This window comes from Thunnus albacares, chromosome 2, assembly GCF_914725855.1.
Source record: "Thunnus albacares chromosome 2, fThuAlb1.1, whole genome shotgun sequence".
Lineage (NCBI taxonomy): Eukaryota > Metazoa > Chordata > Actinopteri > Scombriformes > Scombridae > Thunnus > Thunnus albacares.
Genome location: NC_058107.1, coordinates 24,999,096 through 25,011,523, shown reverse-complemented (window position 1 = coordinate 25,011,523; position 12,428 = coordinate 24,999,096). Strand labels below are relative to the sequence as shown.

The window sequence follows — 12,428 nt, the reverse complement described above, 5'->3', positions numbered from 1 at the left end:
GTGAGTGGCTTGAGTATTTCTGACCAAAACTCCTGGAATCAGAACAAACTGCAGAAAATTAACTGTTCCACTCAACTACAGTAAATGATGCTCAGAGTCTGAACATATAGTGGTGACTCTTGTAGAGATATATGGGGAGTGGACACAATGCAGGAACACCTTCAACACTGGCAAATTCAACCCAACAACACTGACAAAACAGCCTAAAAATCATAATGCAGATGAACAAACACCTCTCTAACACAGTTACAACAACAGGCTGCAAATACTATAATTATTGCTAGGTTAATTGTATCGGATTTCTTGATACTATGCAGGAATTATTCTTATTATGTCTATCTGACGTACGGCTCTCTGTAGATTCAGATATAGTAATAGGCCATATTCCTCAGTCTAACTGCCATTGTCATTTCTTTGTTTACTCATTGCATAACAAGACTAGCAAAGTAGTCGACATTTGTCAGCCTTATTAAAATTGCACTGGCCTTTGACCTCAGTTATTTCATAACAGCACGCTCACTGATCTGAACTGCACGACCTATTTCTGCAGACAGACACCCACAACTGGTTGATTGGACTTTGGAGGCTGTTTACAGATTTTTTTATATTCTTTAACTGTTGATGCAGTACAAATTACTGTCATCTTCAATGCTAAATAATATTGTCCTCCTACCGCTTTCTGTGTTTATTCAACAGCAGAATATTTTCTCAGAAATACTTAAGTTACGCCACATGTTGGATGAGCTCAGTCCAGCTGTGTTTGTGTGGACTTTGCAGAAACATGCTGGAAACCGACCAGAGTTCCACCCTCTGTCCTTTTTCATTTCCCGTCTCTCAAACCGAATTACGCAATGTTTTTGCACCCTCTCTAGTACACACACTCTATAATATACTGTCATATTTTTTTTATGTATCTTTTACGTATAGTAATGTAATTTACAATGCATGCATGCATCTCCAGGACTGACACAACCTAACCAGCCATAATAAAGAGGCTACTCTCTCTCCTAACACTACTCTCTTAAAGGAATTTGTCAAGCTGCCAGCAGCTACCAAACATTTTCCATAAAAAACCTCTCTTGTATACCTTTGACAAAGGGATTTCATGTAGAGTGACTTTTTAAACTTGAAGAAAGTGTAAGCATCAGCAAACAGCTGCAACTGAACTTTGTCCTCCTTTCAGATAGGAAAACAACAGGCAGAGTATAAAAGGGGGGAGTGGTGGAGACTTGTTTTTGTTCGAGGACTTGCAGCAACACAGAGCTGAGCTGAGCAGAGGGAAGGGAACTTTTCAATAAAAGGGTAAGCAAAATTCATTACATTTTATCCAGTTGCTTTTTTAAAAAACAATAAATTAAATACCTAGAAAGCAAAGTGCTCCATTTTACAGCTACAGTAAATAAATGGATGAAAGTTAAAACATTTTACCTAAGGGTATTTCGCAACGCAGCATATTTGAATCCACTTTTTTTATCTCATCATAAATGCAAAAGTTTTTACTGTGTATGCACTGTACAAATGTATCAAACTTCAACAAATATTTTCAGCCAATGAACCATTTTATACAATAACTAACATTTCTGCATGTGGTGACGCAAGGCAGAAAAATTGGACTTTTAACTTTCTGCATCCAAACTTACTTCTTATACTACTACAGTACCAGTCAAAAGTTTGGACACACTTTTGCATTCAAGGGAATAGGAAGGTGTATCCAAACTTTTGATGGGTACTGTATATGTTGTTTGCATTAATTATGTGTATCAATGAGTATAAATTTGTATAGAAAGAACATGCACACAGAGCATTTTTGTTAAATACTTTGTTCATTCTATTTGTTGCACTGCTTCCTTTATATGGTTATTCAGTCCAGTCAATATTGCAAAATGTAAAAATGATAACCTTCTTCTGACCTTTTGTTCAGTCCTATCTCTTTTATCTGATGAGATTGACCAATTTCTGATGTTTTCTCCTCCCATTTTCTGCTCTTTCACCTCTTGCTACCCTTTTCTCCAACATCCCCCTCCTCCCACTTTTTCCCTCTGTGATCAGCAGATTGGGGCAGTGAGGAGGCACAGCAGGGATGTGGGCGTGCCTCACCCTGCTCCTCACTCTCTGCCTGCTCCATGGGGGCGGGGCAGAGAGTGAGGGGGGTGGGCCCCGCTGTCAGCAGCCCCCAGCCTGGAAGATAGGGGAGGTGGAGCCCATGACGGAGGCCATTGGCCATGTGACGGTGGTGGCTCTTTTTCAGGCCAGCTGACAATTCTGCTTGGTGCAGGCATCCAGGTACATGCCCAAATATGTCTCTAACTTGACTTCTTGTCCTGCATTTTTGTCCATTCAAGAAAAAACAGCTCATTGCATTGCATCACCCCAGGAGTCTTAAATCTGTGTCAAAGCATGACATTCACACTGCTTGGTTTGTCGAGAATTGTTACAGAAATGGTATTAGATATTTAATAGTGCCAGTTAAATTTGACAGTCTATCCTGTAAAGGCCTGCCAAGCTGCCAGCAAGGTACAACAAGCTCAGAGTAGTCCTCATGCAACTATTCAAGTTCACTGGCGAGGAAGCGCATCCTGTTCATATTTTGTTTGTTAAACAGACAATAGAGGAAAGCTTTATTTATAACATTGTTTCTTAGCAACTGATTTTTAGACTCATGGTTTCTGATTTCCCTCCTTTGTGCAGGATGGACAGCCTGCGCCAGAAGCTGGAGAGGCGGGGTCTGAAGGATGTGATCTACATGGTCATTAACCACCAGGGGGCGCAAGCACAGAAGCTGCACGGCATGCTGGAGCAGAGTCTGTCTGAGAATATCACTCTCTACAAACAGCTCGAACATCAGCCTGATGTCTGGCGGACACTGAACGGAGAGAAAGATGACTTTCTCATTTATGACAGGTTTGTTACCTGTATTCAGCACATATTTTCCTTCGTCTTATTTTTGTACATTACATTTGCCTTTAACACTTCAGTTGCCGTTGATACTTAACCTCAACATGTTTTTCTACCTTTACCATCAGGTGTGGCCGTCTTACCCGTCACATTTCACTTCCATACTCCATCATTGGTCAAGGCCATGTTGAGGGTGCGATCAGAGATACGTACTGCAAACGTGTATGTGGGGACTGCAGTCATGAGGTATACTCCACGACACATAACTGCAAAAACATACAGGGATTTAAACAAACTGAAGTCCTCAGATAACATGTTGGTGATACACTTCATCAAAGACAAGCTCATACACTGAAATCTCTGGCCCCTCCCCTGCTATTTTTCCCACAGAGCACTGAGATCCCAGAGGAGTGTAAAGCAGACACACAGCCTGATGCAGATGCTGCTCCAGCTGTGGAAGAAGACACTGGGCATGGTCACCATCATGGGCATCATCATGGTCATGGCCATGGACAAGGTCAAAGTCAACAAGCTGTTGGGCAACAAGGGTTAGAGCAAGATAGACAGGTATTTCACAGTCAACAACATTTAGATTTTGGCCAGGTGCAGCAAGCAGTGCAAATACAACCTATGCCCCAGGAGGCAGTGGGATTCCCTGAGATGCAGAGACCTTGAGCATCTGAAAAGGCTAAGTGAAAGTCAAAGCACAGCTGACAGTGGACAGCAGGCTCTGACAATGAAGCCTCCCCTAAGGCCAGCTGATGCTGACACTGACGAAGGTTGTTTGGTGATGCAGGGAGTGAGCAGCCGGTCGGTCTCTGACAATGTGATGAGGCATTGCCTGCCTCCTGACAGTGACAGGGACTGATAGGCGATGCAACCAATAATGTCAGGGAGACCTGACAGTGACGCTCGCCTCCTGCTGACTGACAACAGCCACAGCCAGCCAAGTGAGCCTGACCTCCAGGTGTTGTTAGCTGAGGATGAGAGCAGCTGTAAGCTGGCTCTGATATCAACCTCATATTAATACCAGCCATCAACACCGGGGCAAAGCGCTCTTTTTACCAACAAGTATTACCCTGGGAGAGGGCGTGGCAGTTACTGACAGCATGGGTGTGGTGTAGATGAACACAAGTTGAGTCCACCATCACACTGATATAGAAAAATAAGGTAGATAAACATACGAACCAAAGCGGGTATTGGCAACTTGTTAACTCGTTACATTCGGCAACAGATTCACAAATAATTTGACTGTACCTAAAAGAATAAATGACAGTCAGATGCTGGATTTCACTTGTCTCACCATGTCTGTCAGTTGTTGCTTTCATCCTTTCTCAGGAGTGTATGTGGTGGTCATGTTCATGAATTGCTTTCTCCGGTTTGCTCTCTCCATCCTTTATGAAACCAGGCGCAGAAACTACGCTCTAGTGGCGTCTGTTTGAAGTCAGGCAGGAGGGAGGGGAGAGGGTTGTTCAGGAACATGATAAACACTTAAAAAATTCAAAGTTCAATATCCCAGGATATTTGAGCAAATAGAAAAAGGGATTCTGCAAGTACTGCAAAAAAGCAATGATTAAAGAAGAGTAGGATATATAGGAATGTGGCAAAAGACACAGTTCCATCAGAATGTGTGAATTAGTAAATTACCAGCAAATATTTGAAGAAGGATGTAGTAAATTCTACATTTTTGTTGGGGGGGACCCAAAAGCACTGGCCCCTTATTGGGACAAAGTTCTAGCAAGCCTAAAAAAAAGTTTATACCAATGTTATGTTTGCTCTGTAGGGCACTCTATTGATAATTGTTCTTGAGCACATAAGGGCAGTAACCACCATACATAACTTTCTTTTTGCATTGTACTTGCTGATAAAGTCCACAACATATCTCAGGTGTATCTTTTACCACTTCCTGCATGCACATTTTAATTTTTTTTTTTGCTCGTAGTTTGCTATGTAGGTTGCAAGTTGCACACATTTATACAAAGCTAGTTAAAAAAAAAATACAAGGCTCGAATGTTTAGAGAAAGGCAGAAGGAAAAAGAGAGTGAAGCAATGAATGACTATTGGAATACACTCTGTGCTTAATGACGGTTTCTGTGGGAAGGTAATGGTCACCCTGAACACCTGATGCTTGCACAGAGAACTGTATTGTGTTGAGGTTGTGAAACATGGAAAATGACTGTGGAATAAAGTTGATTGAGCTACCTTTTTTGTGTGTGTGTGTGTGTGTGTGTGTGCTTTTTTGTCAATGATGATCAAGTTGAAACATGAAAACTGACAGTGAATGTACAGTATATAGGTTAGATATTTGCTGTGTAAGATGAAGTCTGTGTGTTTGACATGTATGTCTGGAGGGAGTGACTTTTGATGATTTGGCAGCTATCCTGCACATGCCTCAAAGTTGAACATGTGACTTCAACATAGCAAAGGGGTCATATTACCTACACCTCCTATACATTTATGAGCTTATTAAGAGTCAGCTGCATGCCATTTAACTCCAGTATAGCAAAGATCTATTATCTTCATGTCACTCATTCTGTTAAGTAGATAAAACTGCATTTCCCTCAAGTTATTTTGATGATATAGGTAAAAGGTGCTATGTCATTGCTTTGCTCAATGTTTATCAGTAGATGGCGATGAAGGTCTACACAATAAACCACCACCACTCTATAGACACAGTAACAAACAAGTTAAATAATGTTCTATGTGCTCCTTACTGACCTCATATAGGCTTACCATTTTTGATAATGCAACCCAAGTGACTCTTAACAAACTTTTTAAATTAATAAAAAAATAAATTAATCTTTTCAAGGATCATGCACATTAGCTGTGTATTCTTTCTCTATTTCGGTCTGCCACTCACAAACACATACAAGTCCAAATCCAGTGGTTCAGACTGTCCTGATTTTGCATGCACATAAGCGACATATTCATCACCTGTCCAGTTACACTTTGAAATATTTGCAGGAGTATCCTACAAGGGATGACAGTGGGTTCCCTCAACTATATAGCTGGTGTGTCACATGCATACATACACACACTTTAAATACTGATAATGCACGTCTTGTTACGTTGCATGCTTAGGTATTAATATTACTGCTGATAGACTCTAGAACACATTTGAATGCATTTATTTAATTAAGTTTCTTTAAACACAAAAATAAACTACTTTAAACTGGCCATCTTTGTTTAGAATGGCAATGCTTGCATGACGCATTAACACATGAGTCATCTTAAGCTCATTTTTCAATGCTAACACTTGTGTAATGATGTCAAAACACACCGAAAACCTGTGAAATTGTCTTCAAGACTTAAAGTGCAACACCCTCTGCTCGGTGTAATGTATCTGTATTGCCCGTCGGACTGTGTGTCTGAAAAGGTCAACAAGCAACCGGAGGTAATAAATGAGGCCGAGGTGGACTGCTTGTGTGGGCGTAATTGGGCTGAAGATCCAATACAGGGGAACAGTGACTTATGGGTAATTACCTGCAATGTCCTGAGACGAAGAGCTGTGAGTGGCTGTCTCTCTGATTCAATCAGCCCCACACAGAGCAGTGCAGTACACAGCCTCTGTCTTAATTGTCCGATATGCTTTCCCCCCGATGCACAACTGTTTCCGCAGCCCTTTCCTCTCCACTTACTCCAGCAGCGAGAGAGAATCACACACTTGTGAACTCATTCACACACACAAAGTGCCTCTCTGTTGCTCACAAACAAGTACGCATTATGAACCCTACAACCACCATGTATACGCACACAATTCCTTTTCTTCCTATGTATCAGACACGCGAACACAAATTCATTTGTATTCGAACTCTCAGCCAACAGTGGTCTGTACATTTTCTTCACTAACATCCTTTTCTGTCACGGAGCGCTGATCTGAGCTGACCTTTATTGTGCAGTATGCTGCTGGTGGACTTTTAATGGCACAGTTGGCAGGCAGTTTAAGGTCTTGTGAACAGAGTTACATTTTAAATTGAATTCTGTTCTAACTTATGTGTCAGTAACATGATTTTGATAACCCAGTCAAATCTAATTTTTCTAAATTACTTTTGCTTTTCCAACACTAATGTTAGAATATTTGTATAAATCAAACTTTGGATCAAAATTTTCAAAAACAACTGATGATTAAAAAAAATGCACAGGATGATTAAGATGCTGTATACATTTATTGTGTAACTTGTTGAAAGCTTATTGATCACACATACAACACCAGAAAGGCTTAAATGGGAAGGGAACAATATCAAATCATCAAAGATTACAACAGTTCTTGGTCTTGAGCAGAACAGCAGCCAACAGACTAGAACAGTGGTTCCAAGGTTAGGAGCTCTGCAAATATAAGATGGGATGTTGAGGCATGAAAACTTGGAGCAAGATCATATAAAATTAATGACACCAATGCATTGTGATAAATTATGATAATGAGTTTGTCACACTTGTGACCGCAATGCAGCTGTTTCCACGTGTACAAACAGCTGCACGTGTAGCATATTTCCAGTTTTATGAGCCTGGATGACAACATATCAGAAATAACAGCGCACACATGCTGCCCCGACCACTGCGGTCAGATAAGGTGGTGGGGTGATCTGAGGGTTCAGAGCAGACAAATAAATCACACATGGAGAGAAATATAGATTGGAGCCACTGAACTTAGTCATAAAAAAACAGGCTATAACCGCAGTACTCAAGTCAAGAATTAAACAATTTTCCCAACAAGCTAAAAAATGTCTGGCCGAACACTCTTTGTTGATAAAGAGTCACAACCAGCACAAATTCCAGCACTCAAGATTATTTCCAGGCTTAACAAAGCGACAAAAGCCACTCTTTCACTGACGCAAAACCAAGAAGTTGGAGGCCAAAACACAAAATTAAAAAATGCTTCAGCCTCTTTCAATGCACTTTTCAATAAAGAAACGTTGAAATCACATAGTGGGAGAAATGTAAGAATGTATAGTTACAGTATAACTATTTCACTCTGCCTATATTTTGATATGACTTCATAATAGACTACATCTATCTACTCTATCTATCCATAAATCTTCTAGCAAATATTAAATACTCCATTACAGTACATCATTCTATCAATCTGGTAGTGTAAAATACATCCTATAAACATAAACTCTGTAGAACAAAACTGAAGCTTATTGATATTGACGGTTCATCATCGTCCGATTATTGTGCTGAATAAAAAAAAACATATGCTGTTTTATAACAGGTCATTCATAGACTTGATTTAGTCTGAGATACAAAATCTGAACACTATTTAAACATCTGATATATATATGTGTACAAAGTGCTTGCTCTGAAGTGTCTGTGACATTTATAAACTTGAAATAACAGTTGCAAACTTTTACACTACATTAAAAATGAACTCATTGTGAATTGGCAAAAAAATAAAATTGCAGACACAATGAAGTAAACACCTGTAAGCTTGAACAAAAGCACCTCCCAATTTGTCTTCCTTGCTGTGACCTTAAAAACACTTTTTTTTAATAAAACTTTTCCTCAATATCATAATTGCATTCCATATTCCAGTTTGCACACATTCACAATCACCATGGTACAACTGAAACAGAAACTTAACAGTGCTTTTTCCATTATCTTCCTTCATATACACAAAGAGGCTTCTCTGGATCTTTGAATGGGTGTCAATACTCTGAAAGTTGCATGGGCATCATTAGGCAACTGTATTGCATCTCAACTTTGGGGAAAAACTGTCCAAGTGTTTCTATTCATAATTGAACTGATAACTGAGCCAAATAATACCCTCCAGCTTAACTCAGACCATTTTTCAGGTATCAGTTTCATCCATTTTGCTGGTTTTACCACCAAATATTTACCCTTGTACACAATACAGTGATCGTTGCACTCTCTTAAATGACACTTCCCCATCACAGTAAGGCTGAATGCAGGAAAAAATACATGTACCGAGCAGCAATATATTGTGATTAGTAACATTAATGACATAAAAAATATATACTTGTAATTTTACAGCACTAGTAAATATATTAAGACATTTCTGCAACAGCATTGACTTGCTGGTATCATCAGCACTAGGCAGCAACAACAGAACACTGAGCTTTTCGAGAGAGAGAGAGACAGAAAGAGAGAAATGGCACATATTTATCATATTCACATTTTTTATGGCTCTTTCTTTGTCTCTCTTCATTCTAGATTGTCTGATACAAAAGACCTTTTCTATCTTTTTCAGCCTGCTTATCTTAAGAACGAGTCCAAAACAACATAATTCAAAGGTGGGATGTTTTTCCTTTGCAATATGACGTATTTTTTTGTTTATGGTGAGATGTGCTCATTTGAAGGCTGCCTTGATGCTATACAATAACAATGCCTCTGACTCACTCATAGACTTGCTGAAATGAAAATTCATTGTTTTGTATTACAATCATGAATAATGCACAACCTCAATCAGCCTAAGCTTGGATATCTTATTGTATGCCATGCTACTGTGTTTGTCACAGGCATGTTGTCTTCATGATAATTCATAGGATGAAAAAATATGAGGAGCCTAAAACCATCACAATATGTCTCCTCTGCCATCTTCACACCCACAGGCCATAATTAAAGCTTACAATCTCAATTAACTAAGGCCAAGCTTACACTATATGGTAAATGTGAGAAAATAATTAATTATGCAACAGATTCTGCTGAAATAATGTCCTAAATTTAGGTATTTTATGACAAGTACTGGGACAAAAAAAGGATCACATGCCTAATTACACACGCATTGCCTGCTGTAAGTGACTCTCAGGTTTTAGGGGAACTTTTTTATATCTATCCACCCTGACAGACCAGAACTTGGAACTAAAGGTCCTAGAAAATTTTTGGGTTGGAAATTGTGGTCAGTTTTTATGAGCATGGTCGATAATGTGCAACTTAAGGTTTAGTGGCCTCAAAAAATGTTCACCCTTGCAACTTTAGGCAATTTTCAGCTCATCATTTTTATGGCTATGTTAGGAAGGCAAAATTAAATATCAATTAAGACATGTGTTTTCTTTTTTTCTGTAGTGTGTGTGTATATATGCATGTTACTGTGTTCTATGCACAGAGAGGCTTTACACTAATTCACCTATACATAGCAGTATTTGCGTGTACTTAGCAATGCATAAATGCACAAATCCTAATTATGTAAACATATATTAGCACAGAAACGGCAAGCCAATAACACAGTAATAGGCACACGTTGTTAACACTGTGTACTTGGCAGACAATAAGTATAAAATGTTAGCTAATTACAGCTATTACATACTTTCACATTCTTTCAACTTATTCCAGTTGCTGTCGCTGCAATAACAATGCAACATGAGACAAATACAACTCCCGAGCAATAAGCTTGCTAATTAAAGTTTCGGTCTAAGTGATAGATTATGAGTAAGTGCTGGTTGTAAAGGTGAGACTTGGTTGCTGTTTCAAGCTGTAACGCAATACTTGGTTTTACTGAACTGCCGTCTGTGTGTCTGTGTCTCCTTCCCTTCTGCTAAATATATATTTCAATGTGCCCGTGAGCAAGGCACTTGTGGTGCTCCGTGCTCTACAGCACAGTTTGCACTGAGCAGCTCACAGCTATGAATGAATCTGAATGAGTCCTTCCTCTTACAGCGCTGTAGGTTCTCGGTATGTTAAAAAATAAAATGAAAATAAATAAACCCAGGTTAAAGAAAAATTCTGGGACACTCTTATGCTTAATCAGTCTGCAATGTTCAATGCATTCCAGATTTGTTGCAATTTCCCTTTTGTCTCCTCTGCTTCTACTTCAGTTAGTGATTTCCTTCATATTCTTGAATGCCTGTCAACATCCCCCAAGGAGTGAAAGAGATATAATAGCAATAGTATATGTAAGGACTCCTCTGGTACTGCTTTATTATTAATGTATTTGCATGTCGGTGTGTGTGCGCATCTGTGTTGTTAAAAGTATTTCTTCTATTAAACTCTATTGCAGCCGTGGAGCGAAAAAGTCTTGACATCATATAATCTGTTTGGCCACTTATTCATGAACATATGAACAGTATACCACTGAACAAAATGAAGCCAGGAATGCAAGGTGAATCTGCATAGCTGTGTTTTAGCTGTGTATTAGGGTGGATAGCTAATATCTTTCATATAAAAATATATCTCTAGTGAAATACTGATGACACGATGAGCTAAGAAATTTAAGAATACAAAACAAGCCACCAAGCGTTTTTAGGTGACAATTAATTGAAAAACCTCTGCCAGCAAGAGGTATCAACAACTGCAGAGTAAAAACATGACTACAATGTGCTTGTTTTCTCCCCAATTGACATACACTGACATCTCTCTGTAAGATTAAGACTTTAACACTGTCACTGATCTAAAACACAGTTAGCCAGAGATGTAATGAGATCCAAGGCAGGTTAGCAGCAAGCTGAAGCTTATTGACTCATTATAATCATAGTCTCAGCCTATCATCCGTGTCTGTCTTGTGCATGGAAAAAAAAAAACAAACTGTGCATTTGGTTTGTGATGTATACTTTTGGCTACCTCTGCATCAAATTAATTGATGTAATTGCAGATGTAAAACAGTCAGCAATAAAACTTGCAGCTTTTCACATCTCCTTTTCAGCACCCTCTGAAAACAAACACCTGCACATTCTCATCCACACTGTGTGCTGTGAGTTATTTGGTTTCCAGCAGGAATCAGGTAGACACAGGCTTTGTGACTGCAGTGGGACTTCCTGGTCAATCAACCTAACACCTAAAGGCCTAATGGCATTGTCATTTCACGGTGAGAGGTTCCCCAGCAGGTCTGGGGTGATGTACCCTACAGGCATAGCAGGTAGGGCCTTGAGGGGGTGTTGTGGCAGGCAGGGAGGGGGAGACTGGAGGGGAGGCGGGTTGAGCAGCAGACTGTGCTGACTGTCCACCTCTTGTACCACTGTGTAGTCTGCAACGGGGGCAAAGAACTGGGACTGGGGAGAGTCAGGAAGAATGTAGGGTGATTGATTATCCTCCGCTGTGACTGCGGGTTTGGTCTCCACTGGCTGAGGTTGTATGGTGTGATAGCCCTTGTCGGGCATGGGGGAGCTAGGGGGAGTGCTGATCTGCCGGGCGCTGCTCTCTGTGGTGTAACCACTTCCCTCAGGATCCACTACCAGCATCTGAAACTGCAGCTCTTTCTGCTTCTTTTCATCAGTCCCCTCGTTGCCTTCGCTCTCTTTTCCTGTCTTCTGTGTTTCCTCCTCAGTGGTTGAGGTGTTCTCCTGGATTCTGAGTTGTTGCCCAGGAGACAGCACCACTCCTCCGGAGGGCATAACATTGCTGACCTGGGCATAGAAGTCTGTGTTGACCCAAGTCTGGGGCCCTCCAGTTTGGGTGTGGATGAGGGGCCTCTCGCCTCTCTCTGAGGCTCTTTCTACAACATTGAGGGAGGCTTCTCTGTCCTCAGGTTGGCCTGGCAACAGGGTGGCCATCAGCATTAGGGTGTCCTGGTCCGGCACATCTGGGTCATAACAGCTGGCCCGGCCTGAGTCATCGTCAGGGAAGCTGAGTGAGAGGGTGAC

General features: G+C 40.4%; 2 protein-coding genes across 4 annotated transcripts in view; one reads left to right on the top strand and one right to left on the bottom strand.

Moving 5' to 3' along the window:
- Nucleotides 1–1,196: 1,196 nt before the first annotated feature.
- LOC122998069 (selenoprotein P) lies at nucleotides 1,197–5,101 on the top strand. 2 transcript variants are annotated; one of them, XM_044374660.1, is made up of 5 exons: nucleotides 1,197–1,302; nucleotides 2,053–2,283; nucleotides 2,689–2,901; nucleotides 3,024–3,141; nucleotides 3,286–5,101. In XM_044374660.1, the coding sequence occupies exons 2-5, from the start codon at nucleotides 2,081–2,083 to the stop codon at nucleotides 3,568–3,570; spliced, it is 819 nt and encodes a 272-aa protein (XP_044230595.1). In that variant the 5' UTR covers nucleotides 1,197–1,302; nucleotides 2,053–2,080; the 3' UTR covers nucleotides 3,571–5,101. The 2 variants fall into 2 exon arrangements, with proteins under 2 accessions (XP_044230595.1, XP_044230605.1); XM_044374670.1 differs by having other exon boundaries at nucleotides 1,206–1,302; nucleotides 2,050–2,283.
- ghra (growth hormone receptor a) overlaps nucleotides 4,754–12,428 on the bottom strand; it is a 41,685-nt gene continuing 34,010 nt past the window's right edge. For both annotated transcript variants that reach the window (XM_044374603.1, XM_044374594.1), the window contains exon 10: nucleotides 4,754–12,411. In XM_044374603.1, coding sequence (XP_044230538.1) covers nucleotides 11,649–12,411 — 763 coding nt within the window. In that variant the 3' untranslated portion in view covers nucleotides 4,754–11,648. The remainder of the gene's footprint in view (nucleotides 12,412–12,428) is intronic.